The following is a 24,877-nucleotide window of genomic DNA, read 5'->3' as shown; positions in this document are numbered from 1 at the left end:
TCATACATCTGATATCTAGACAAAATAAACAACTTCTACCCCTGGAAAACAACCTTTTCACTATCACAATGTGATGTGATGGGAACCGTGGGTGGGAAACCAAGGGTCTGAGTGGATCGGGCCGCAACCTAGGATCGGGCGGTGGCTCTCAATTCAAGGCGATCCATCCATCAAGGGCCAACTCAACCCCCGTCACACATCCTTAGTCTCCCTGACAGGTTGAACATCATGTCTCGTCGACAATATCGTCCAATCAGGGATGACCATGTCGATGATCCCAAGGGCTAAACAGGCACTAATGCCCTGCGCTGTCCGATCGGCCCTTTGCTCCTCGGGCTTGTGGTGGCTGGGCCCGAGGAGGCTGGGAGACATGGTCGCCCGTATAACCAACCACCCCAAACCGTGATACCAGCCCAATTCAGCATCGTCCCTTGCCTTTTTGTTTGCTGCACTTGCCTCTTATTACCTCGTGGGCAGGTACAGGGTCTGCATCTGGGGGAATGTTCATCGGACACATCCACAATCCGCACTGCAAGTGAGCTGTTCACCGCATACATTCCTCGGTTGCATTTCGGCCGCCGCCATGCTCGCTCCGGGCTCTGGGAATGTGAGTCTCAGGACTGTCAGTTGTAAGTTTACTCTGCATAACCTTGGCACCCCAGCCAAGAAATAAAGCATGATGCGTCTTCGAAATCAGCCTGACCGATGACTGATTCCCTCACAGCTAGCAGACCACAATTAATGCACACCCAGTCTCAACAGTCGATCGCCGCCTCCGACGACTACTACTCCTTCTCAAGCCCTTCTTCAAGTGCAAGATCCCGAGCCAGCGGCAGTCGACTCACCGTGGCGCGGTATGCGACACCAAACTCTCATCCTCCGTCTCGAACACCGTCTCCTAGCATCTCTCGAACGAATCTAGCCCCGCTGCCGGCTGGTGCACGATCGGAGCATTCTTTGAACGTTCCGAGCGAGAACAGGAATTTTGTTACACCCCCTTCTCAAACAATACGTGCAGTCGAAGAGGAAGACCCTGAGCCCAGCCCCATGTCAGAGACCACGAGTCGCCGGGAGCCCAGTGACAGCTATGCGGGGCGGCCGCCTACTCCTGGGGTAGACGACTCGCCATACATTCATTTCGCCATCAGTCAACTTACGCGGGACGAGGAAGTTGCAGGGCCCAGACGGCGAAGCTCGCTCGCTAGCAATGACAGTCCTCTCGAGCCACTGCTCTGGGATGAAGGATTGGGCTGCTTCATTCGCTCGCCTGGTCAATCGGCAACACCACCAGTACGGCCGCCGCAACAATCAACCGACTCTATCGGAAGGGCACCTCAAAGCTCAGTAGATCCAGAATCGTTTGTCGCTGTTGAACCCCCACATGACAGCCTGTTGTACCCACCATTGGACTATGTGCCTACAGTCTTGCGGTCATGGGCACTGGCTGCCATAATTATCTGTTGCCTGCTTATGATTGCTGGACTCAGCTTCTGCAATGTATGGTCGCGGCGGCATGATGGGCTCTGGGACTATACTGGACTAGGCGGTTCGCATTACTTTGTGATGCAATTCCTACCCCAAATCTTGGGGATGATCATTACTATCTGGACGTTTGTGATCCAAGCGGCAGTGTATAGAATCATGCCGTTTGCCATCATGGCTTCAGAGCGGCCTCTTGGTCATGTCCTCCAGAGCCTGCCTATCTTATCACGGAACTTTCTGATCCCGGACTTCTCATACTTCCGGCATGGCGAGGGAATAGTTGGTTTCACTCTGTTCACCATGTGGCTGTCGAACTTGATCACCTTACCACTGTTGAGTTGCCTCTTCCAGGCTAAGTGGTTCTTGATTGACGGACAGGGGACATGGCGGTGGGCCTCAGTTTCGGCGGTTGGCTGGACCCTCGTGGCCATCTATGCGTTGTTGACCATTGGCCTGCTCCTGCTCATGTTTCGATTTGTACGCACATGGTCGGGATTAATGTGGGACCCTGTGAGCTTGGCCGATCTGATTTCAATCATTCAGCGATCGAACATTTTGCACGACTTTGAACAATCCGAGACCTTGTCAAATGTAGGCGAGTCTCTTGATCCCCGCTTCTTACGGTTGGGCTACTGGAAACTATCAAACCGGGCGGATATATTCTACGGAATCGGCGAGGTAGATGCACCAGTTCGGACACCATCATTGCACCGCAAGGAGAAGAATCTTCAGATGCAGTCGCACGGCCTGTCAAGGGTATCATTCGACGTTGAGCAGCATGGCCTCGCAGAGAAGGAAGAGTACTATCAACATCTGTATTCGCCAGCGATCCGTTATCGCTGGATCCCATGGTTCCTTCGCGATGGCTTTGTCGTTCTGTGGACGATTATAATTTGCGCCTTGTTTATTGCGTTCGTCTTGGTCAGCTTCATTCACGATGCGATTAAAGACGGATTTCCTCCGCGTTTGCCAACCCTGCCGTCTACTGGTGCATTCTCCTCATCCAACTTCTGCTACAGTTTTGTTCCTGCCTTCATTGGAAATGTCCTCTTCCTGGCATGGCAGCCAATCGATGTCTATTTCCGTGCGCTGCAGCCGTTTGCAGCTCTGGCTTCTCCGACCGGTGCTCGAGCAGAGCAGAGTCTCTTATTGTCTTACACGTCCTGCTTTCCCCTGCAGGTGACACTCGCGGCAATTCTGAACAAGCACTATAAGGTGGCCTGGATTTCATTCGTGAGCACGATGTCCGCGGCAATTCCTATCTTGGCCGGAGGGATGTTTATCGCCCTGTACCACCCGTCTGATGGGACGATTTTGATCTCTGCTCTGATGCCTGCATTCTATGCTATTGTGGCCTTCTGTGCACTCTATATGGTGTCTTTCTTGTGCATATGGCCCCGCCGCTGCCGCCGCTTGCCGCATGACATTAGCACCTTGGCCGATCAGATGAGCTTTCTATACCAAAGCCCATTGCTAGCCGACAAGATCCTGCGTGAGCCTAGGAGCAAGGCGGATCTGGTCACCCGACTGGTTGTTGCCCCTCCTGGCGACCGAGAGCATTCCATGTACGGCTTTGGAATCTATGTGGGTCGGGATGGCAAGGAACATCTCGGAATCGATCGTTTCGACCGTCCTGGCCGGGCCGATATGTTAATCACTACCGGCTATTCACGATAGGATGCTACTGAAGTGTCCTGAGAAAAGTGTTCTTGTACGATGACTGGGTGGTTGTCCGCTGCCTGATTGCATATATGCGGCTTCAGCCGCAGATCTTCATGTTTGCGATGAATTATGCGTTATGAACATACCCTTCGACTTTTTAAAAATGACGCCTATTAATGATAATACGGTATAGCGATGTATTTATGATTAGATGATGATGTTTCATGATTTATGTTGTCTCTTTTTGCTTGCTGGGAATTGTGAACTTTACGATGGAATTTTGTACTTGATATCCTCAACAGCGTTGGTGGGCGATGTGCCCTTTGCTTGATTGAATGACTTTCAGATTAAGATGGCTTTCTCATTAACATGACTTTCACTTCTATATGCTTATGTCTAATTGTGTAGCATAATGCACGACAATGCGAACATCTCAAACCTGATCGAACGATAAGATAAGCTGACTCATGCGCCACGTGAGCGACGATAAGGCGATCGGCTGACACCTGACAGGCCCGATTTCCTGACGGCTTTGGTCCCGCAACGCTGGATCTGTGCGACAACTAGTGAACATGCAAGCAAGCCCTGGCAGCCAGACAATCCAGTAGATCGACCATCAAACTATGGGCTTGCTAGGAACCGTTCCAGAAGTGCTAGTACTTGTGCTTGTGTGGAACCACGATCCGAACCCGACTGCATACACCAACGATTAGTCCGAGACCAATCTTGCCGCCTGATCGGAAAAGCAATATCCATCATGGTATACGGCGGGAAGCCAAGCACGGGGTGCCAGAACTGTCGGAAACGACGGATCAAGGTATGCGCACGCAACCAAACCATCTAGTAATATTTTGCTAATAATGTAGTGCGATGAAGCTCGTCCACACTGCAGGGCGTGTGTTCGGACAGGCCGGACATGTCCTGGCTATCCGCACCCTTTCGATGTCATGTTAAGAGACCAAGTAGCGTTCCACCGCAAGAAGCGAGATACGTCTAGTAGAGTGTCTTCTCCGAAGATGCGAGTGGAATCGGTTCGATCTTCGCCTGCTCCGGTATCATCCAACGATGCTTTGATTAGCACCAACTCTAGCGCAGATCTTCCGCAGACCGGACCACTACTGCGCACTGCGCAGGAGGAGGTCCCAAGGACGTTGGTTTTGCCGACTGATGATACTGTGACTGCGATGTTCTTCAATTCGTACATCTACTCACCTCGAGATCCGTTGATCCTGCGCGGGTTCATGGATATCCTGCCTGACGTTTTCTGTTATACTCAGCCTGGCTCTCATTTACATGTCGGCACTTTGGCCGTGTCGTACTTCTCTGTGGCTGCTTGGACGGGGAATCGATCATTTCTGCAGACAGCGCAGCAGTTGTTTGTCAGGGCTATCGCCAAGACGAGGGAAGCGTTGCAGGGTGACATTACTCACACTGTGGATGATATTCTGATGACTATTCTTCTGTTGTCTACTTATGAGGTATGTCAAGACATTGGGCTCTGTGATAATAGCTAATATGACGATAGGAGTTCTGCGCTATCAAAGAAAACAGACATCCAAGGAGGACCCACTTACGAGGTGCTGTCGCTCTTGTAAACAGCAAGCGGCCGGAGCAGCGGTCTTCGATCATATCACTGATCTTAGAGAATGCGGTCCAGGTCCAGCTGGTATGTATCGTAGCCTTTCAGCTATCCATATACTAACCAGAGTAGATCAAATCATCCAAAGGCCTAGCCTATCCTACCATGCAGACGCCAAACCAATGGCCTCTATCTCCAGCAGCACCACAATCAGCATCATCCCAGCTCCTAATGATTACCTCTGAGCTAGTCGGTCTCCGCCAAGCGTGGGATAGATTCAACGAAGAAGGCACAAACCAAGTCCAGGACATCCACGACATCCTTGCACGGGCTTACAGCTTAGATGCGAATCTCGAAGCCTGGAAATACGCACTCCCTGAACACTGGAGGCCCCTCCCTGCTGTCCGAATTCCTCAGTCTGTGCGGGAAGCCGGCATGTACAAAAACCGCTGTGATTGCTACACCGACCTCTGGATGGCCGGAACATGGAACTTTTACCGGGATTCCCGGATTGTCGTGCAAAACATCATACTCCGCTGTCTGCGGATTCTACCGGATGGTGTAATGCTGGATCAAATACAGGAGACTATCAACCTGATTGAGACTCTTGCTCTTGACATCTGCGCTACTGTACCATACATCCTCGGCAGCCAGACGATGTCAGTGCATTTTAGCCCGCAGAAGATCGAGTACCCGGAAGCCGACGGACGGCGAGTCACGACGCCTCATTATCCGACTGCTGCGCTGGTGGGTGGATGGATGGTCTCGTCTCACTTGTCGAATCTGGAATTGCTGTGTCTGAGTGAGGAGATGAATACATGGATTCGGGCGCAGAAGGAGCGCGTGCTGCAGATATATACATTTGGGAGAGAGGGGAGTCAAATAAGTATGTAATATAATAGCCATCATATAAGTAATTTCAATTCATGAAAATTCGTATAATGTCTATTTCGTCCTAAGACGGTCTAGACTTGGATAAGGTCACATGACCCCGACTTTCCCGATTGGTCATCATCTCCGCAGAATCTCCAATCGCAGTCAGAGACTCATCTCAGTTACCTACAGGATATAAACCATACGTCCTCTCACATACCATTTCTCTCTACTTTTCAACCTGCAAATCCTCTACAAAGCACAATTGTCATCACAACCACAGCCACAACGACCGCAACGACAATCCCCTCACCACCACCACCACCATCACCACAACCAACCAACCAAACCACCAAAATGCTCTTCTCCTCTCTCTTCTCCTCATCCTCATCCTCCTCCACACCCCCCCAAGAAACCCCCTCCTCGACACCCACCACCTCCGAACCCCCCTCCCAATCCTCCACCCCCTCCACTCTCCAACGCTCCCCCTCCGACGAATTTAACCCCCCCCTCCCCGCCCTCTGGACACCCAAAACCAACCTCAAGCTCCTCCTCGGCGGCCTCGCCTTCTTCACATTCAGCATCTACAGCACGCGGCGGGCCATGAACCGGAAATTCCTCGCCAGTATCCCACCATACTACACGAGCAGCGTGTACCACAAGCCGAACGTCAGCGGCGGGGCGGAGGCATTCGAGGCGCTGCACCTGGCGACGATGAACGTGCTGTCGTTCGGGATGATGGGTGCGGGGGGGCTTTTGTACGCGCTGGATATTAATGGGGTGGAGGATATGAGGAAGTTCGTGAGGAAGGGGATGGTGGAGGGGGATGGGGCGTTGATGCGCGGCGAGGACAAGGAGTTGGAGAGGGAGGTGGAGGGGTGGGTTGAGAAGGTCCTTGGGGAGAAGTTTGGGAAGGAGTTGCAGAGGGAGAAGGAGAGGAGTGCTGCCGCAGCAGCAGCAGCAGCTGCTGGGGCGGAGAAGAAGGAGTGAGGGGGTTATGATATGAAATGGATAGATGGGGGTGTGGTGGATATGATGGAAGATAGATACCCTGGTTTTGATGATGATCTCTACTCTTTTTCTTGTTTGTTATGGGATGGATGGATGCTTGTATTATATTGCATTGCGTGCATAAAATCGGTGTTAGGAATTAACTACTGTACATGCTATCGGTCTAGCTGCTCGTATCGTTCTCGTGCTGTTTGCTTCGTCTTCTCCAGGAATTCGTCGTACCGGTTGCGCGTGTTGCGGCCGGCTTCTTCGGTTGCGTCTCCTAGTTTGCTGCCTTGCGCGCCTAGGCCCACGCCCTGGGCGTATACCTCTGTGGCTATCGGCGCGGTCATGCCGGTGCCTTGGGCGCCCAAGCCAGCACCGGTCCATCCCATCTTGCTGAGGAGAGATGCTCCCTTTGATGTAGTCTGCACTGGGGGCTCCTCTTCCTTTGGCGGGGGCGGAGCGGGTCGGTTCTTCGCCGAGGGCTTGGAGCCGAACGCCTTGCGCCGCTCTCGTGCGCGGTCACGATACTCGGTTGGTGCTGGGATGATTCCGTGCTTGATGAGCTTGCCTGTCGCCTTGGCTACCAGTTCTTCGTCCTGAAGATTTCCACGATGGAGTTGACTGAGCCGCTCGTGGCGATTGACTTCTGCCGATGATTTGAACTGGCGCATGCACAAGTAGCAGCAATTGCGGTTGGGATCGGCATAGGATTGGGATGGTGGAGCGGTTGCTTCGGACGGAGAGACTCCGCGGTCCGAGCCATGCTCTGTGCTTTTCTCATCCGCGTCCTTTTTCTGAATTCCATGCAACTCGGCATGACGATTGCTCCAGAATTGCAGATGTGATGGGACCGCCATTTTCTTCGCTCCGGCAGCGGCAGCCGCTTCGGCCTTGCGCTTCTTCGCTTTATCTGCATCCTTGGATTTTTCGGACTGACCGACTGGTTTATCGCCCTTGGGATTATCGAGTTCGGCCGTCGATACCGTCAGCTCGTTGGCATATGCCTCTTCATCCCAGTACATAAGTTTCAGTGATGGGTTGTTCAGAGGACTGAATGTGAATTTTTCGTTGCTTGTGGGATTGAGCACCGGAACAAATACACCGGCGTGAATGTAGCTGACCAGAACCGGTCTGGATGATATGGTGAATTTTTCGAACGAGTTCAAGCGTGTAATAGCAGCTTGTGCATCCTATCTGGCATTAGAAAGCTTTGATAACGTAACAGCGACATGCTTACCTGAATAGTTGCAAATTCGGCGAATCCGTAGCGCCAGCTCTCGTTACTGCGACGGTCTCTCACCAGCAAGACACGACGGATGGAGCCCTCCCTGGCGCCAAGGTTGGAATCGCCCGTAGTAGAAGCCACCTTTGCCCCCTTCTTGCCATTGCCTGGTGCCTCGTTCCCAGATGCAGGACGGTACAGCTTGGCAACACCCTTGGCAAGAAGCTCTTCCGTTACCGAAGGTTCCAGTCCGCGGAAGAGCAGGAATTGAGAGGGTTGGTTCTCCGGCGCAGCATCATTGTCGCCATGGTTTTCCACCTTCGGTGCTGGCAACCCAGGAGGACCAGCCGGGCCGGCGTCTATTCAGGTTAGAAACGCAATACAAGATAGAAGCCGCAGCGAACTTACCAGGCCGGGGCGCTTGACACCTGAAGCATTTCTGGCGAGTAGAGTAATTCACAATTCCACACTGCATCCGTTAGCTCCATGCTTAAAACCCCCTGTGAAACATACCATCATGCAGTTCCAGTCCGCCTCTGCTCTCGCACGAGCACGGTCCTCCCTTTCACGGCTATATGCGATGCGGACCTTTGTACCGCGGTCGTCCTGTGCGCTGGGTCCATGTAGGTAGATCGTAGGAAAGTTGCGCTCAACGAATGCTCGGGATAAGCTTAGATTCCGAAACCTCAAAAATCCAAGTTGTCGGGACAGCTCTGCCACATGTTAGCACTGCAGCAGGAATAAGCTACATCCCACTCACTCGTCTGTCGATCACGAATGACACGAACGTCATCTAGGCCCTCAACATGATAGAACTCTTTCAACTCGTCGGTAATCTGTAAACCACGTCGACCGGAGCCCGGTGACATGCATTCTCAGCCTCTTGCCATCAAAGGTGTTGGGCGGAGCACCGCTCCGAGTCCACAACAAAAATCAAGGGAAAGGAGTTGTCGAACGTCTTCTTCCACCATGTCCACCGGTAGGCCATCCATCATCACCTCTTTGCTTTCATGTCCGTAATGCGGTTGTCGGTTGCGGCGAGGACTGCGGCTGCGGCTGCGGCTGCGACTGTAGCTTCGGCTCCGACTGTGGTATCCCGGAGAGCGATAGCCCTCACGGTCGCGATCGCGGTAGGCTGGTCTTCCTCGCCTTGGAGGAGGGGAGCGCGACGAGCGCCGTCGGAAGTCATCGCCATCCCGACTGCGGTAACGGGGTCCGGAGTCGACTCGGTCTCTGGAATAATCGGGTCTTCTGTCCGCCGCGGGCCCACGGGGAGGCGAGCGTGAGAGATCTTCTCATGTGATTTAGTTAGTAACAGCTAGATCTGAAGAAGCAAATTGACGCTTGTCCAAGGAAAGCATGCGCTCTGTGCTACTGGTTGCGGGGAGGAGAGCGTATACCGCCAGGCGAGCGCGATCGGGATGGCGAACGATCGTCGTACATGCGGCCGTCCCGGTCGTCACGGCGGGGCATAGGTCTGTGGGATGGACCAGGCGGATACCTGGCCTCATCCGGATGAAAATGAGACATGGCTGAGGTGGTCGGATATAAGGAGATTGATTGTGGTGGATGACGAGCGGATCATTGCTTGAAGCCAGAAAGCCCCGGACTCGGCAGAATCTGACCGCCCTGCTGCATTCACGAGCAGCTCTACTCAATGCCTGAGGTTACCACTTTCAGATGAATTCACGTTTAGTTTTCATTCTTTTCCTATAACCAAACTGAACTCTTAGTGCTATTGCTCTGAAAATGCCCTAGTACTCATGATCTTATAGTACAACACTACATCAGCTTCCCAAGTCGCTTCTGCGCGATTCCATGCTAATGGCATGACTTGTCATCTGAGCCCTAATATGCTACTAGTACTTGGTAACTGTAGAGATAGCATCCATATGATTTCACCTGAATTCTACGTGTACTAGTAAGTAGTGATCCTAACTGTTCTTTCCCAATGCCAAGTGCTGTTCAGATCTGACTGTCGGTAGCGAACCTAATCCGGTGGCTTTCCTGGCTAAAGTCTGTTGCTGTTCCTTGGCCAATAACGGTTAAGCCGCGGCCAATAACTTCCTGCTAGCGGATTCCATTACTTCATATCACACCAAACTAGGGGTAACAAACCATATTGGAACGTTGGAACGACGCAGTTGCCTAATTGAGGGTCTCCACTCCAGCCCTGTTGGTGATAGAGTCTTGGCAGTCAGCAATTTCGCCCTGTTGCTCCGAGAACCCTGTAGTTTATGCAGGGTATGCGCTGACTGAAATACTCAGTGGCTGTGCTGGTCCATTGACGTCCTGTCATATCTCACCAGTGACCATTGTAGAGGTTTTGTACGGAGGTCTACCCAAATATTGTTCCTCGTTCGGAAACTCGGAAGGGTCCGAGTTGCGGGCTGCCCCGTAGGGCTGAGCCTATGCGGTGCCAATGGAAACTGTACAGGAAGATACTATTTTGGATCGCCTCAATATTATTCTGCTGCCTGACACCACCTCCCAATCGGAATCCCCCGTTTCATGGACCCTGACGGGGTTTCTGCACTAGCTTGGTTGAACGGGGCACAATGCAATCACAAGAAAGTCTTCTGTAGTATCTCTGGCAGCACAAGTCAGGGCCGACAATGTCTACATGCTGCGCCTTGCCTGGCTTGGCCCTGCCACCTCAGATTTCGCTGTGCTCATTTTTGTGCTCGGAGATTTTGTAATAAATAAGCGCTAATAGTGTGGTCCGCTCGTCAATTTCTTATAAATTCCTTCGGAGCACCCTCATTCATCATGCACTGAAGTCTGTGTTATGCTAGACGTGTCACTTGGTGCAACCCAAAGCAGACATGAAGTTTAATGCACTCTTTACGGCCCTAGCCGCCCTGGAGTATATCCAAGGTATATCTCCTATCTCTAATACCATCATGCAGCACTAACTCTGCTGACTCGCTCATAGGAGGCGTCGCTGTTCCTACAACCGCCGATCTCACAATTGCAGCCGTCTCACCTCGCGCATTGGACAATGCCCCTGACGGTTATACCCCGAGCAATGTTTCCTGTCCTGCAAACAGACCGACGATCCGCAGCGCGTCAACCCTGTCATCGAACGAGACAGCATGGCTCGACGTCCGACGCAAGCAGACCGTCTCAGCAATGAAAGACCTCTTCGGTCACATCAACATGAGCTCATTTGACGCCGTCTCATACATCACCAGCCACTCGTCCAACATCTCCAACATCCCCAACATCGGTATTGCCGTATCTGGCGGTGGCTACAGAGCACTTACCAACGGCGCTGGCGCACTCAAAGCTTTCGACAGTCGAACAGAGAACTCAACACACAATGGACAGCTCGGTGGTCTTCTGCAGTCAGCCACATACCTGTCCGGACTATCCGGAGGTGGTTGGCTCCTGGGTTCAATCTACATCAACAACTTCACCACCGTCTCCAACCTACAAACCTACAAAGAGGGCGAAGTCTGGCAGTTCCAGAACTCCATCATGAAAGGCCCCAAGACCAACGGCTTGCAAGCCTGGGATACGGCCGAGTACTACCGCGACCTAGCCAAGGTCGTCGCCGGTAAAAAAGACGCTGGCTTCAACACCTCTTTCACCGACTACTGGGGTCGCGCACTCTCCTACCAACTTATCAACGCGACCGACGGAGGCCCCGGCTACACCTGGTCATCGATCGCATTGACGCAGGACTTCAAGAACGGAAACATGCCGATGCCACTCCTTGTCGCCGACGGCCGTAACCCAGGCGAGATCCTAATCGGCAGCAACTCGACCGTGTACGAGTTCAACCCGTGGGAATTCGGCAGCTTCGATCCATCCATCTTCGGCTTCGCTCCCCTCGAATACCTCGGCTCCTACTTCGAGAACGGCGAAGTCCCATCCGGCCGATCCTGCGTCCGCGGCTTCGACAACGCCGGCTTCGTCATGGGCACCTCCTCCAGTCTCTTCAACCAATTCATCCTCAAGCTCAACACCACCGACATCCCATCAGCCCTCAAAACGGTCCTCGCCAGCATCCTCGAAGAACTAGGCGACCGCAACGACGACATCGCCATTTACTCCCCCAACCCCTTCTACGAGTACCGCAACGCGACAGTCTCATACGAAAAGACACCGGACCTCAACGTCGTCGACGGCGGCGAAGACAAACAAAACCTACCCCTCCATCCCTTAATCCAACCCGCCCGCAACGTGGACGTCATCTTCGCCGTCGACTCCTCAGCCAGTACCTCGGACAACTGGCCCAACGGCAGTCCCCTCGTGGCCACCTACGAACGCAGTCTCAACTCAACCGGCATCGGAAACGGCACCGCCTTCCCCAGTATCCCAGACAAAAGCACCTTCATCAACCTGGGCCTGAACACCCGTCCGACCTTATTCGGCTGCAACAGCAGTAACATCACAGGCCATGCGCCCCTCGTCGTCTACCTCCCCAACTACCCATACACGACGTACTCGAACAAATCGACCTTCCAGCTCAAGTACGAGATCTCGGAGCGTGATGAGATGATCACGAATGGCTGGAACGTGGTTACGACGGGTAATGGCTCGAGGAAGTCTTACGAGGATTGGCCGACTTGTGCGGGCTGCGCGATTCTGAGTCGCTCGTTTGATCGGACGAATACTCAGGTGCCGGATGTTTGTGAGAAGTGCTTTGAGAAGTATTGTTGGGATGGAACGAGGAATAGTACGGAGCCGGCGGCGTATGAGCCCAAGGTGTTGATGACGAGTGCGGGCGTGAGGAGTTTGGCGGTGTCGAGGTGGGTTTGGGGGTTGATTCCGGTGCTGGTGGGGGTTTGGATGCTGTGAGTGGAGGTTGGATTTGGGTATGGGTGTGTATGCTAGAGATCTTATGGATATGAGGTTACGATAGTTAAACACTTCAGGAATAGTTACTCATGTACAAAGGAAAGGATTGCATGTAATGCTTGTTCAATAATTCGTAAAGGAATTAATTCCAATACCAAGTACTGAGTTACAGCGCCATCATCCGATTACTTCGTCCCAAAGCAACTTAACATCAAGTTAACCAAGTGCACTCCTTCTCGCTCGTCCGTCCCCAGTTGAACTCATTTACCAACCAAATCCCCCAATATTCTCTCATAGGAAGATCTGATTACCTTTCCACCGACACAACCCCCAACACAGCCCATGCCAGCAGCATCCAACCTTGCACGGGGCTGTACGGCTGCAGACAACCTGCGGGAGGTTCCAGTCCACTAGGTCAAGAGAAGTCTCTTCGGATTCTTCACCGTCGTCTACAACTTTGTCCTGTTCACCACGGGGACACTTGGCCATGCAGACATTCTGCCAGCAGCATCCCTTGCATGTTCTCTTGCTGCACATGCCGTCGGTGTGGATGATGTCTGTTGAGTCGGGGAGGAGGTCGATGTCGGGCATGGAGTATCCTGAACATTTATGTCAGAGACAACATAGAGAGGGAGGGTAGGGTTGGACTCACTCTTGTGCATCTCCGGCGCTGATGCTGATGTAACATCATCGCTATCATCGTAGAAATCAAACCCAACATCAACGTCAAATCCAACATCACCCTCAAAATCACCATCCAAATCATACCCATACTCCCCATCATCATCAACATCATCATCCCGCTTATCCATATAGCAATACGTACAAAGCCCCTTCCGGCAACATCCACCCTTACAAGTCCTGCGATTGCACCTGGGCGGTTTGCCAGGAGATTCTACCATACCCGACTCTCGTCAGCTAACACATTCTACTCACAAAGAAAATACAGAGGGAGAGAAGAGAAGGTACTAACGCCAAGTAGCATCCCCATCGCCCCGCTTCGCCATATCATTCGGGCAATACGCAAGACAGAGGCCGTGGTAGCAGCATCCGTTTCCGCAGTCTCTGTTCGTGTGGCAGACGGGAGCGGTGATGTCTATGTCTCCTTCTGTGTGGAGGCGGGATTCTAGACATGTATCAGATTATGGGTACGTATGGTAGTATGGATAAGTAGATGGAGGGGTCTACCATCGATGAAACTGCGGACTAGTTCCGTGTGAACGTCATCCTCGTTGTGGAGACAGTAGGCGAGACAGAGTCCGTTGTAGCAGCATCCGGTGCCGCAGTCGGAGTCTTTGTGGCACTGGGGGTTGTCTGGTAGATCAGTATGGGGTGTCAGGTGGGATGTGTTGGGGTGGGCTTACAGATGTCTGTGAAGCTTGGGCTGTCGGCGGGGATGGAGGCCGCTAGGGTGGCGAGGAGAGCGAGGATGAGGGTTAGGTTCATTTTGGATGTAAATTGTAGAATAGGATTTGGTGATAAGGTGTTTATGGGGTCAAGAGGGAGGGAAGGACGGTGATGGAAGAAGAAAGAGAGTAATGGTCATGCTGGGGGAATCAGACTATTTGAATGTTGTTGTTGTTGATGTGAATACATGATGGAAATTGGGTGTTTAAGACACGGGATGGTCTATAGTGAAGAGTAGTACAGCCATGTTGGTTAATGGTGTCGATGGGTGGATTGAATGGTAGGCGTGAATGGAGACGAGGTGGTAGCGATTGGCAGATGTTGGATATGTTACGCATGTAATAGATTACATGGATTCGACTTCTTCGATGCAGTGAGATTGTTGAGCTAAGATGCTGCATACAGTCTAGTCGCATTGGTCGTAAGAACGTATTCATTGCTTCATCTATGTCCCACAAGAGGAAACATAGGGGAGGCAGGCAACTCGTGTGATGGTTGTCAATGTAGTACACAGTGTCCTGGGAAACGGACTATAAATAGTAACAGGGTATGGACTCGAGGGTCTTTCACTTGCCGTATATGCCTCGATGTTTGATTATTGAGCTAGTTATGAGGCTTCATCGTAGTCATGAGCAGGGCATAGTAAGACTAATAATTTAGAATTTTACCTATAATTAGAATTGAAGAATGTTCATTTGGCGGCCTGTTAGAGGTTACACTATATATCACCAAGCCTTATGCATATACCATCTCGGTCATGTTATTTAAGCCTCCACCAACAGAACAACTGCTTCATACGGGCGTAGAGACCACTTCTGTCCCGAGAACCGCCCCTTCGCCGCTTCAGCGCTTTCATATGAGTTCAAAACGACGTCCTTGACTCCCTTCACCCCATTGGCAGTAGCATCCCACTCCAGTGTGTTTTCAGTCCAGTTAGTCAGAACCAGGGCCTTCTGGTTCTCATATTGGCGTGAGTAGGCAAAGATCTCCTGGCTGTCCTTATCTACCAAGTCGTAATCCCCATACACAAAGATGTCGAGGTACTTCTTGCGCAGCCCAAGGACGGCAGCCCAGTAGTGGTAGATCGAATTTGGGTCGTTGACCTGCGCTTCAGCATTAAAGCGGACATAGTCCGGGTTGACGGACATCCAAGGCTTTGCGTTGGGGCCGGTGAATCCACCGTTCGGTGCGCTGGACCACTGCACCGGTGTGCGGCCGTTGTCTCGGGATTTCTTCTGGTATTCTTGACGAGCGCTCTTCTGGGCTTCGATGTCATCGGGCCTGTACTTGAGAAGTCTATCATTGGGAACAATTAGTGAATAGTTTCGATATGTAATGAAGAGAAATCATACCGATGCCAGTGGTTCAGGCAGTCAATGTCCTTGTACTCATTCATGTCCCATTCAATGGGAACGTTCCTCATTCCAATTTCCTGACCCTGGTACACAAATGGCGTACCAGACTGCAGCGCAAGAACCGTCGCAAGCATCTTACCTGCTTCCGTGCGGAACTCCTCCTTTGCCTGTGCATAGCGATCAATCGACCGTGGCTGATCGTGGTTCTCCCAGTAAAGGGCGTTCCACCCATCATTATTGTACATGAACTTCTGCCATGTCTCAAAGAAAGCCTTCAGATCAGTAAGCTTCCAGCTTCCGGGCTCGAACTTGTCGTAAGTTCCGTGGTCAATGTCCACATGCTCAAAGTTGAAAATCATGTTGATCTCGTTCCGATCGTAGCGCACAGCGCGGAGCACCTCCTCGGTGTCTCTAACGAAGGGCATCTCGCCGACACTGAAGGCGTCATACTCCTTCAAGATCTTACCCAGGTCTGCAAGGTATTCATGCAGTCTCGGTCCATTGGCGTAGTACTTGTCTCCCCACTGCCAAGGGGTACGAGGGTCCTTCACAGGGGCATCTGGGAAGCGTTGGTCTTTGCTGACGAAGTTGATGACATCCATGCGGAATCCGTCCGCGCCCTTGTCTAGCCAGAAGCGCATGATATCATGAACCGCCTTGCGAACGGGCGGGTGTTCCCAGTTGAGATCGGGCTGTTCTACCGCATAGAGGTGAAGGTAGTATTCCTGCGTGTGCTCGTCCCATTCCCAGGCACTACCTACAAAGTGCGTCAGAACACCCACTAAGGATCTACAATAACTTCAATCAAAGCGTCGAACTCACCTTGAAAATGCGACACCCAGTTGTTAGGCGGGTGCCGATTACCCTGCTCATCATACCTGGCCGGCTTCCACACATACCAATTGCGATACTCATTATCCTTGGAGCTGCGCGACTGCTTGAACCACTCATTCTGATCACTAGTGTGGTTGACAACAAGGTCCATAAGGAGCTTCATGCCCCGCTCGTGGCACCCCTGGATGAGCTTTTCGACATCCGCGACCGTGCCGTACTCATCCGCAATGCTGTAGTAATCGGCAATATCATAGCCCATGTCCACCTGGGGCGATTTATAGGACGGACACAACCAGACAATATCCACGCCTATATTCTTAATATAGTCCAGCTTGGAGATAATTCCCGGAATGTCACCGATGCCATCATCGTTGGAATCTTTGTAAGATGCAGGCCAGATCTGATAAACGGAGCATTCCTTCCACCAGGCGCGGTGAATCTGGGAGGCGGATTTGGCCATTATGCTGGTTGTTTAGGTGGCTTTCAGGGTGTTCGGGATGTTGGTGAGAGAAAAGAGCTGTCGTGTCCTTATCAGGAGCTCGAGAGGTCAGAGGGGCGCAGGAAATTGGCTGATCTGCCCCTCGATTGATGGGCACCGCGGGGCAGTCGCTGCTTCATCTCATTCATCGACGCTCGTGCGGAGAAATTCTCGGTGGGTTCGCCATCCACCGGTCGCACATTGTCTGCCACTCACACCCCACGATGTTGTGGACCAGCTTTTGGGATGGTTGAGAAGACCGTTACGTGGAAGGTTCAGGACACCCACTTCCGTTGTACCTGGGATGGGAGGTGATGTTCTGAGACACTCTGGCTCATTAGAAGGTCTCCGCACCAGCTCCGGCTCCACTCATCACCACCATCCGAGGCACTCTACACTCATTGATCCCAACAATTCCAGAGATCTCTAATTATGCTGCTAAATCATACATATATTTAAATCGGTTGAAGAAAGCGTCCTATGAATTATAGCAACCGTGGAAGTCTAGCGTATGAGCATTGTCGCTTGGAAATTCCAAGCACGAGTACCCCGGGGAAGGCTTGCTAGCCACAGCTCCAAATTGTACGGGCTTGAGGGATCTGTGAGTGGTACAGCTAGCGTTGCGTCTCGTGCTGCAGATACTCACAGCGGCCAAAGCCACGATTAGCCGAGACGACCCTGCTCTTCGGAACCAATAACACAGTCCCATGTCAGCTATGCAGATGTGAGAATCCTGGCCATGCTGGGCGGGGTCGGTGGGCAAGCTTGGTAAAAAAGACATTGTAATCCCGAACTGCAGACTGTTTCGGCTGTGGCGCTGTGGAGCAGTTGCTCTGGGGTATAGAAAGTACTAATAGCTTCGGGGATATAGTACATTCAGAACATATTCACGTGGCAGTGGTCTGAATCGTTACTAATCCGGCGAATCGGGCATGACATTATATTTGGAATGGTAACGTATTGGAATACGGGAGGTTTAGGTAAATCAATTGAAGACCATAAGATAATCTCCTCGGCTCTAGTCAGCTCGTTGAACTCCATCACACTGCATTGGCTAGCACCATAGCCATCGTGGCATAATCTAATAATGAAACGCATAACATCGATAGAGTAAGAATGAGGAAATATATATACTGTATACCATCGTACATCTGTCGCCATCGTCATCCTAACATTCGTGTCAAACAGTCTAGGGCTACAATTACCCATAAAACCCATCCTTGTGTCGTTGTACATATCTTCGTCAGTCGTCTTGAAGAGGAAGGCAGTCATATCAAGACCCTCTATTCAGCCAGTATCGTCTTTCAGTAAAGCATATCAGCATGGCTAGGAAAGTAGCTTAGTGCAACCGCAGAGCGCCATCGCGATCTTCGACATTGTCCAGAGCGTCGGTAATACGCGACCCGTCTCCCTCATAGAGGAAGGAGTCGTAAGTGGCAGCACCAACGATACAGCCCACGATAGGAGCGAAAATAGGCACAACGAAATAATAGTTGGCCGCGGTAAAGACTTCTCTGCCATAGATGAAAGCAGAGAACAGTCTAGGACCGAAATCTCTTGCGGGGTTGATAGCCTGTAGAATTAGCTTACTTTCATGTTAATGAAAAGTTCAGTAATCGGAAGAACCTACATAGCCTGTCTGCCAGCCCAATGCAGCTCCAATAGCAGTGAGCAGGAAGAACACTGTCACCTGAGGCGAATGGAACCTGATCGCATTGACCGGATCCGAGATGCTCAAAATACCAAACATCAAGACTGCAGACCCAAGCAACTCGGAGAATGCGGCCTCCCAATTCGACTCGAAAAATGCAGCAGGGTAAGTCGAAAAGATACCAGCGGAATGGTGTCCACGGGGGCTCAGGATTGAGCCGCCAGGAATGGTGAACTCAGGGTCCCAGTCTTTGATGGCGGAGCGGTAGTTGATATACACAATGGCGGCACCGACAAAGCCACCAAGGAACTGAGCAAAGAGTTTGCCGGGAAGTTTACGCCATTGTCCGGGAGTGGGACGGACCAGAGCCATGCAGATAGTCACAGCTGGGTTGATGGTTGGACCGGGGTCGGAAAGGTAGCCTGAGATGCAGACAGCTGCGGCCCAGGCAATGTTGATCGAGAGCCAAGTGCCATACTGATAGTCGGAAAGGAGACACTGAGCGACGACGCCATCGCCGATGACGATCAGGAGAGCCGTTCCGAGGAACTCAGCGACATATGGTTTGAGAGCCTTTCGGGAGAGGCCAGTGTTGAGAAACATGGCTATGAAGATGTTCGGCTTCCGAACGTGTGAATTAGGGAGAATTGTAGGGGTACCGTGGTAGAGATGGACTGTTTTGGAGGTTTGTTGACGGAGAAAACAGAGGGGGCCAGAGGGTGGCCCCGAGAACGGCACGTCATAGCTCACCCACCCTCACCGCCAGTGCTGTGGATTCCCAGGATAGGAAGGCGCGTTGGAGATAACGTTGGCCCTTCTGCCTCAGGTGTCGGTTATGGCCCCATTTATAGATTGCTGTGGGCTGAATGCTGGCGATAAGGATGCTGATTTGTCTACTGCAGTCCCACAAAAGTACGAAAAGCGCCATTCAAATATTCCCTTCTTGTCCAATTTGATCGTACAAAGCGTGGTAGACTAAGTCTGCGCAAAATACACAGAGAGAAATTCGACGACGAACGCACAAGAAAGACAGAGTCGCATCCCATAAATGCACCATGGAAGATTCATACTATTTCGCCTTCCTGGCTTTCTCCGGGTCGGCCAACATTCCTCGATTCCACCTCGGATCATCCGATTGTTGCACCGGCGCCCACCCAAGCTGGATCTGCATGATGGGTCTTATCAGCTCCTGCCCCACAGCGGCATACCACCCACAATGGCCATTAACATACCTGCATCACCTTCTGGTCCCAATCCTTCGTGAAGCTTTTGATCTTGCCATCTTGAACCTCAAAGATAGCAGCAGCGCTCCATCTCGCTTTCCGAGGAGGATCCGATCGTTCAATCCCTTTATACGGCTTCCCCGCATGCGATCCTTCAGCCGTATATCGCAATAGCACATGTCCACCCTTTGCCCACGCCTGGTCATAGCGAACTATATGAAGATCATTGACGGACTCCATGACGTGGGCATGCGAATCGGCATAGTCCATGGGCGTGGAACATCCTGGAAAAGTAGAGGGACTCCAAAACCAGCTGTCCGGAGTGCACAGGTGGCGAACGGACTCGGCACCTTTATTCTGGGTTGGCGAGTAGGCAATTGACATGTATTCTTTTGCGATGTTGAGGTTGGCCTACACATAGTAATTAGAATTTTAGGAGTAACACAGAGGGGACAATCACTGAATTGTATACGTGCCTCTTCTTCTGGTGTTTGGGTTGCCGAGATGACGGTCGGTGGTTGGCCACCTGTCGCAGACATGATTGTTGAGTATCTGACACAATGCTAAACCCTCACTACAGATTGCTGCGAATGTGATTGATGGGGTAGAGTAAATGTCTGACGGATGGGGCAAACCTATCTATATAGTTACTGATTTATACTATTGTCTCTTCAGTCATCATGACGTTGTGTTACCTCGTCCAACTCGGTTCTGGTCTGTGGCATATCCGATATCCTGACAGCTGAAACTTAATGTCATTTGGTATACTTATGTAAACAAACCTTCCATTAGTTAGACAAAATAGTAGCACTAGGACAAGATGGTAGCTGAAAAGCTAGACACATGCTGTCCTACCCCCACCCGGCCGCAGAAACAAAGTGAGTCCTAACTTTTGAAAAGATATTGAATCGTGGCTGGGGTAATTTTTTCATTTCGAACGATGGCTTCAAAGCACTAATTTGATGCCGGAGTGGCGAGGTGGATTTGAATAACCATGCCGTTCAGGAACTCGTATCATCATTAAGATAACCAATGACAAGCAGGTACACGATGGCCGCTGGCTGATATCTTTCAAGGTATTCTTCTCTATGGTTTCGGTTATATACACTACCGCGACATATACTGGCAACGGACAGGTGGCTACTTGGCAAGTGCAGGGTCCTGTAGTATTAGTACTACGAATCGATCCCGCGCGATTGGCTTCATCAACGAGCGGGGTAAGCTTCATCAGGCGTCTCAACTTCGAATCATCCATCTGTAATTGGTGTAACCTACCCCACTCCCATACTAAGCCATGCTATGGTCGATCAAGAACTAAATCATGCAGTGATAGTTGGTTCTCCAAGTTGATGGGTCAGCTGGGGAAGCGAGGGGCAGTAAGCCGAGCTATCCGTCCACGATTAAAAGGTCAACGGTCGCCATGGTTGGCTACACATCATACTTGCAATGTGTGGTACTCGAGCAAGCTGCAGAGGTTCCAACGAAGATGTTGTACCTGATACTCGCTTTCTCTATTCCTGGATACCTTCTAGCTCTCACATGCTACGATCTCTTTTTCCATCCTCTCCGCAGCTTTCCCGGACCACCACTTGCAAAAGTCTCCAAACTATGGAGCAGGATTGGGAATCGGACTGGCCGAAAGTCTGACCGAATCCATGAAGCCCATCTAAAGTATGGGCCCGTGGTGAGAATTGGGCCGAATGAGTTGTCGTTCGCAGAACCCGCCGCTGCACGGGCTATTTACACATCGCTTGCTTTGGTCAAAGAGGAAACATTCTATGTAAGTTCTCAGAAACTCTATAGATGCGCTGTAGAAGTGAGGCTAAGTGTGGTGTTCAGCGGTCGAAGACTATTTTCCATGAAAATCATCTTTTCTCCACTCGGTAGGTCCGACAGCATGTGTGCAGGCCAAGTACTAATCGAACCAAGGGATGTGCAGGCGCATCGACAGCGACGGAAGCTTTTCGCGCGGGGATACTCGCAGGCAGCCATGCTCGAGTTCGAGCCCCATATCTCCAACAAGATTGATATGGTTCTCAAACAATGGAAGGCACGGTCAGCGGATGGTCCTATTGATGTTTACCCCTGGCTCCACTGGCTCGCCTTTGATGTGGTGTGTGAGTGCATGATATCCTGGCTTTGGTTATCACACTTCACTGATGTAATTCGGCATAGACCACCTGATGTTCGATGATGATCCAGGCCAGGTTACCTCGGGAAGAAGCCATGAAGTAATGGCCTATCTTCAGGCTTGGAAGCCGACCTATATCTACGTAAGTGGTGAAACGTGCTCCCCCGTTTCACAAATTAACCTCCACAAAGAAAGAGTTCCTCCCGCAATTAGACCGATGGGGGGTATATGTTCCAGGGTATGTGGGAGACTACTTTAGAAAGGTCCAAGCATGGAAAAACGTGAGTGATATTTACTAGAATAGCTGCCGAGCTGTCAACAATAGCTGAAGATTTCAGTATTCGGTCAATTTGATTAAGAGGAGCCGTGAAAGGGGCACTAAGACTCCTTTCCTACGAGCGGCACTGAATGGTGACGAGGATGCCTTTCTCGGAAGACCCTTGACCAACTCGGAGTTGGCAGAGGAATGCATGGGCGGGATGTATGTTGTTCGCCATAATGCAAAGTTGACTTCTTCTGACGGTTACTTCAGGTTTGCAGGAAGCGGCACCACCGCTAATACATTCACATTTCTTCTCTGGGCATGTCTGCGTAAGCCAGATGTTGTGGCCCGGCTCAAGGCGGAATTGAGAGAAGCGTTCCCAGATGCTACTATTATTCCGGACCATCGGGTGTGTATCATTTGTATTCAATCACTCTACAGTTGACTAAACCGTTTTCCAGACGTGCTCTTCTTTGCCGTATCTCCAAGCGGTTATTTCAGAGACATTCCGTCGCTATCCCGCTGCTATTGCCATCCTACCTCGCACCGTAGTTAAGGACACAACTATTGCAGGTGTACCAATTCCCAAAGGGGTCAGTTACACCTATCATCTACCTCCACATCATAATACTTACAGAAAGCAGACAGTTGTGGGCGCACAAAATCGGACGATTCATTTCGACGAGAAGGCTTTCCCTGACGCTCAAGAATTTCGACCTGAGCGCTGGCTGGAGACCGAGAATGAGGCGTTGCAGAAGGAGGCTTTGGCGCCATTTTCCATGGGCCCCAGAAAATGCGTAGGTCTCAAGTAAGTGACGCTAAAATCTGCCAGATACTCTAATATGTACTTACGATGAAAGCTTGGCTCAAATGGAGCTCAATAAGTTAGTTGCGGCTTTCTTCCTTCGATTCGATGGGGAGGTCGATAGTAGCATGACCGAGGAGGATATGCGTCTGTATGATACCTTCACTGCTTCTCCTGCTGGAGGAAAGCTATTGGTCCGTCTGAGTGAGTCGACTTAGGAACAACAAGTCTTCAGGGGCTGCGAAATACCCTTGCATACCTGTCGCGCCCTGTGGATATTGGGTGCCGGTACGCGCTCGCAATTTGGCTTGTGGAAATATATGTTAAATAAATACCATTGCTTGAGGCCATATGCAAAACATGGCGAGTACTTTGTCCTTATATTACATTCTTCCATAATGACAAAAGAGACACTAAATTCTACTGCAAAATTGGTTCACTCAAATGGAAATTCGCTACACTAATAACAATATTCAAGTCCTCTTAATTGATAGATCCCATAATGTACCCATCCACGCATTCTATTCCCTCATCTATATACACACCATAATCGCCCCGATCCACCAACTAAGTCTTATAAACCGGATCCTCCGGCAACTCCACCCCCCAAAACCTACGCATCCTCTCCCTAAACAACTCATAACACGACCCCATCCTCAGCACCCGCATCTCCCCAAAATCCATCACAATCGACGCCCTCCCATAAACATGATACCTCTGCAACCCATAATCCACAATCAAATCCGCAACCTCCAAAATCTCCTCCTCAATATCCTCAACCCGGAATTTCTGCCCCCTCCCACTTAAATTCGCACTAGACCCCACCATAACCTGCCCAGCCTCATAATTTAGCCTACAGATCTCCCGTAACAACGAGCCCCCACCCACGAACATCGCAATCGTGTCATCCTTGACCACATTGGCTAGTGTTTTCGGGGTGAATTTCGCCAGAATAGGGTGTTCTGGTCTGTACGGAGCCACGATGCCTAAACCCATGTCGAGGTCTTGAGTGAGGACGCGGGTCATGTTGAACTTGTCTGCATCGAGAACGTGCAGCTCATGATGCAGCTCGTACGATCCAATCAGACCGTGGGCGTGTCCTGGACGGCGTTGCTTCGCGGCGAAGGCTCGCTCGATGGCCTCGACGGAGGAGGCTAGGAGGCCGTAGCCGACTTCTGTGGGGACGATGGCGATGCCTCCAATTTGGAGAACGTTGAAGACGCGCTGGGCGTCGGAGGTGGTGTTGGGGAAGTGGCCGGGTAGGGGGATTGTTTTGGAGTTGGGGGTTGGAGAAGACATTATGTCGTGTAGGAATTATGGAGAGAAACTGATCTAAGATTATCCTTCAATTGTAGGGGTGGTGGGGTAGGATTCTGCTGTAGATAGTCTAATGTTGATCATCGCCGTGCGCTTTGCTGTCAGATTTTAGCTGGCATTTGGGTACAAAATCTGGATTTCTGTTTATCCGCGGGGGATTGAGATTCGGCTTGTAATGCGGTAAGCAAAGCTACGACTTATTGAGACTTTTATGGGTTTATAAGGTGAAAGTTGCATCTATTGGATCAGTGTCATACTCAACCTCAAGATGCAGGATCTAGGTTGTATGGCTCTGGCATGTTGCGCATTGTTCTGCAGCCACCCCTTCACTTTCTCCACGGCAAATAGCAGGGGTGCCGTACGCTAACTTCGGCGTGGCTCTGCCCTTCCGCTAGCAGGGAAACTGTTGCTCTTCTCTTTTCTTTTGGCTATATCACCGAAAACCAATTCTCTCAGTAATTACTACCCAAGTGATTGCTTTACTATCTTGATTCTCTGCTGAACATGAAACCCACAAAATAAACGTCAAATAATCCGTTTGGCTTTGAGTGTGTCTGTGCCCCGCGGGTGTGTCCCGATGATTTACTGTGGGTCTCATTTCACCACAACACTTCTGATGAGACACAGAGTATGCTTGATGGAGATAATTAAGTGAGGCTAGAGTCCGTCCCCCCATATCGTGTACGAAGTATGAATAGGAAGCAAAAGCACTATCAACTACCCGGTTCCAAGCTCGGAGGAATCCGACTTCGTGGTAGAACCATCGTCATCATAGGCAAGTCCAGTGGATATAT

General features: G+C 51.1%; 10 protein-coding genes across 10 annotated transcripts; 3 read left to right on the top strand and 7 right to left on the bottom strand.

The window, feature by feature from the left end:
- Positions 1-583: 583 nt before the first annotated feature.
- On the top strand, positions 584-6,586 carry BO88DRAFT_340807 (uncharacterized protein; the record flags this gene model as incomplete). Its single annotated transcript, XM_025703074.1, has 6 exons — positions 584-629; positions 725-3,066; positions 4,284-4,622; positions 4,670-4,810; positions 4,856-5,566; positions 5,762-6,586. 6 exons carry the CDS (start codon positions 584-586, stop codon positions 6,584-6,586), a joined length of 4,404 nt encoding a protein of 1,467 aa, XP_025562691.1.
- A 176-nt stretch (positions 6,587-6,762) lies between these two features.
- Positions 6,763-8,683, bottom strand: BO88DRAFT_453981 (putative G-patch domain protein; the record flags this gene model as incomplete). Its single annotated transcript, XM_025710780.1, has 5 exons — positions 6,763-7,782; positions 7,830-8,173; positions 8,223-8,283; positions 8,328-8,527; positions 8,575-8,683. The coding sequence occupies 5 exons, from the start codon at positions 8,681-8,683 to the stop codon at positions 6,763-6,765; spliced, it is 1,734 nt and encodes a 577-aa protein (XP_025562690.1).
- A 125-nt stretch (positions 8,684-8,808) lies between these two features.
- Positions 8,809-9,325, bottom strand: BO88DRAFT_453980 (uncharacterized protein; the record flags this gene model as incomplete). Its single annotated transcript, XM_025710779.1, has 2 exons — positions 8,809-9,105; positions 9,215-9,325. 2 exons carry the CDS (start codon positions 9,323-9,325, stop codon positions 8,809-8,811), a joined length of 408 nt encoding a protein of 135 aa, XP_025562689.1.
- Positions 9,326-10,572: 1,247 nt separating this feature from the next.
- Positions 10,573-12,674, top strand: BO88DRAFT_389234 (lysophospholipase Plb1). The gene is made up of 2 exons (XM_025704907.1): positions 10,573-10,691; positions 10,750-12,674. The coding sequence occupies exons 1-2, from the start codon at positions 10,640-10,642 to the stop codon at positions 12,618-12,620; spliced, it is 1,923 nt and encodes a 640-aa protein (XP_025562688.1). The 5' UTR covers positions 10,573-10,639; the 3' UTR covers positions 12,621-12,674.
- A 237-nt stretch (positions 12,675-12,911) lies between these two features.
- On the bottom strand, positions 12,912-14,066 carry BO88DRAFT_341286 (uncharacterized protein; the record flags this gene model as incomplete). Its single annotated transcript, XM_025703095.1, has 5 exons — positions 12,912-13,219; positions 13,273-13,515; positions 13,594-13,746; positions 13,809-13,934; positions 13,985-14,066. The coding sequence occupies 5 exons, from the start codon at positions 14,064-14,066 to the stop codon at positions 12,912-12,914; spliced, it is 912 nt and encodes a 303-aa protein (XP_025562687.1).
- Positions 14,067-14,791: 725 nt separating this feature from the next.
- Positions 14,792-16,676, bottom strand: BO88DRAFT_444100 (alpha-glucosidase; the record flags this gene model as incomplete). The annotated part of the gene is made up of 3 exons (XM_025710075.1): positions 14,792-15,323; positions 15,380-16,139; positions 16,205-16,676. The coding sequence occupies 3 exons, from the start codon at positions 16,674-16,676 to the stop codon at positions 14,792-14,794; spliced, it is 1,764 nt and encodes a 587-aa protein (XP_025562686.1).
- Positions 16,677-17,718: 1,042 nt separating this feature from the next.
- On the bottom strand, positions 17,719-19,025 carry BO88DRAFT_444099 (glycerol uptake facilitator). Its single transcript, XM_025710074.1, has 2 exons — positions 18,325-19,025; positions 17,719-18,267 (listed from the first exon to the last, which is right to left on the bottom strand). Exons 1-2 carry the CDS (start codon positions 18,946-18,948, stop codon positions 18,034-18,036), a joined length of 858 nt encoding a protein of 285 aa, XP_025562685.1. The 5' UTR covers positions 18,949-19,025; the 3' UTR covers positions 17,719-18,033.
- Positions 19,026-19,414: 389 nt separating this feature from the next.
- Positions 19,415-20,107, bottom strand: BO88DRAFT_453975 (uncharacterized protein; the record flags this gene model as incomplete). Its single annotated transcript, XM_025710778.1, has 3 exons — positions 19,415-19,510; positions 19,578-19,957; positions 20,041-20,107. The coding sequence occupies 3 exons, from the start codon at positions 20,105-20,107 to the stop codon at positions 19,415-19,417; spliced, it is 543 nt and encodes a 180-aa protein (XP_025562684.1).
- A 917-nt stretch (positions 20,108-21,024) lies between these two features.
- BO88DRAFT_366320 (benzoate 4-monooxygenase) lies at positions 21,025-23,126 on the top strand. The gene is made up of 10 exons (XM_025704032.1): positions 21,025-21,348; positions 21,408-21,451; positions 21,498-21,685; positions 21,744-21,841; positions 21,891-21,980; positions 22,038-22,180; positions 22,232-22,370; positions 22,423-22,554; positions 22,606-22,769; positions 22,822-23,126. Exons 1-10 carry the CDS (start codon positions 21,055-21,057, stop codon positions 22,982-22,984), a joined length of 1,455 nt encoding a protein of 484 aa, XP_025562683.1. The 5' UTR covers positions 21,025-21,054; the 3' UTR covers positions 22,985-23,126.
- Positions 23,127-23,333: 207 nt separating this feature from the next.
- Positions 23,334-24,065, bottom strand: BO88DRAFT_341149 (L-threonylcarbamoyladenylate synthase; the record flags this gene model as incomplete). The annotated part of the gene is made up of 1 exon (XM_025703088.1): positions 23,334-24,065. The coding sequence occupies one exon, from the start codon at positions 24,063-24,065 to the stop codon at positions 23,334-23,336; it is 732 nt and encodes a 243-aa protein (XP_025562682.1).
- Positions 24,066-24,877: the final 812 nt, after the last annotated feature.

This window comes from Aspergillus vadensis, assembly GCF_003184925.1.
Source record: "Aspergillus vadensis CBS 113365 unplaced genomic scaffold BO88scaffold_12, whole genome shotgun sequence".
NCBI lineage: Eukaryota > Fungi > Ascomycota > Eurotiomycetes > Eurotiales > Aspergillaceae > Aspergillus > Aspergillus vadensis.
This window is presented reverse-complemented; position numbering and strand designations above follow the sequence as displayed.

Coding starts and splice junctions, on each gene's coding strand:
- BO88DRAFT_366320 (XM_025704032.1), top strand. CDS start 21,055: ATGTTGTACCTGATACTCGCTTTCTCTATTCCTGGATACCTTCTAGCT. Junction 21,349..21,407: donor TCAAAGAGGAAACATTCTAT/GTAAGTTCTCAG, acceptor TGTGGTGTTCAG/CGGTCGAAGACTATTTTCCA. Junction 21,981..22,037: donor AGGTCCAAGCATGGAAAAAC/GTGAGTGATATT, acceptor TGAAGATTTCAG/TATTCGGTCAATTTGATTAA.
- BO88DRAFT_444099 (XM_025710074.1), bottom strand. CDS start 18,948: ATGTTTCTCAACACTGGCCTCTCCCGAAAGGCTCTCAAACCATATGTC. Junction 18,268..18,324: donor TGGGCTGGCAGACAGGCTAT/GTAGGTTCTTCC, acceptor CTAATTCTACAG/GCTATCAACCCCGCAAGAGA.
- BO88DRAFT_389234 (XM_025704907.1), top strand. CDS start 10,640: ATGAAGTTTAATGCACTCTTTACGGCCCTAGCCGCCCTGGAGTATATC. Junction 10,692..10,749: donor CGCCCTGGAGTATATCCAAG/GTATATCTCCTA, acceptor ACTCGCTCATAG/GAGGCGTCGCTGTTCCTACA.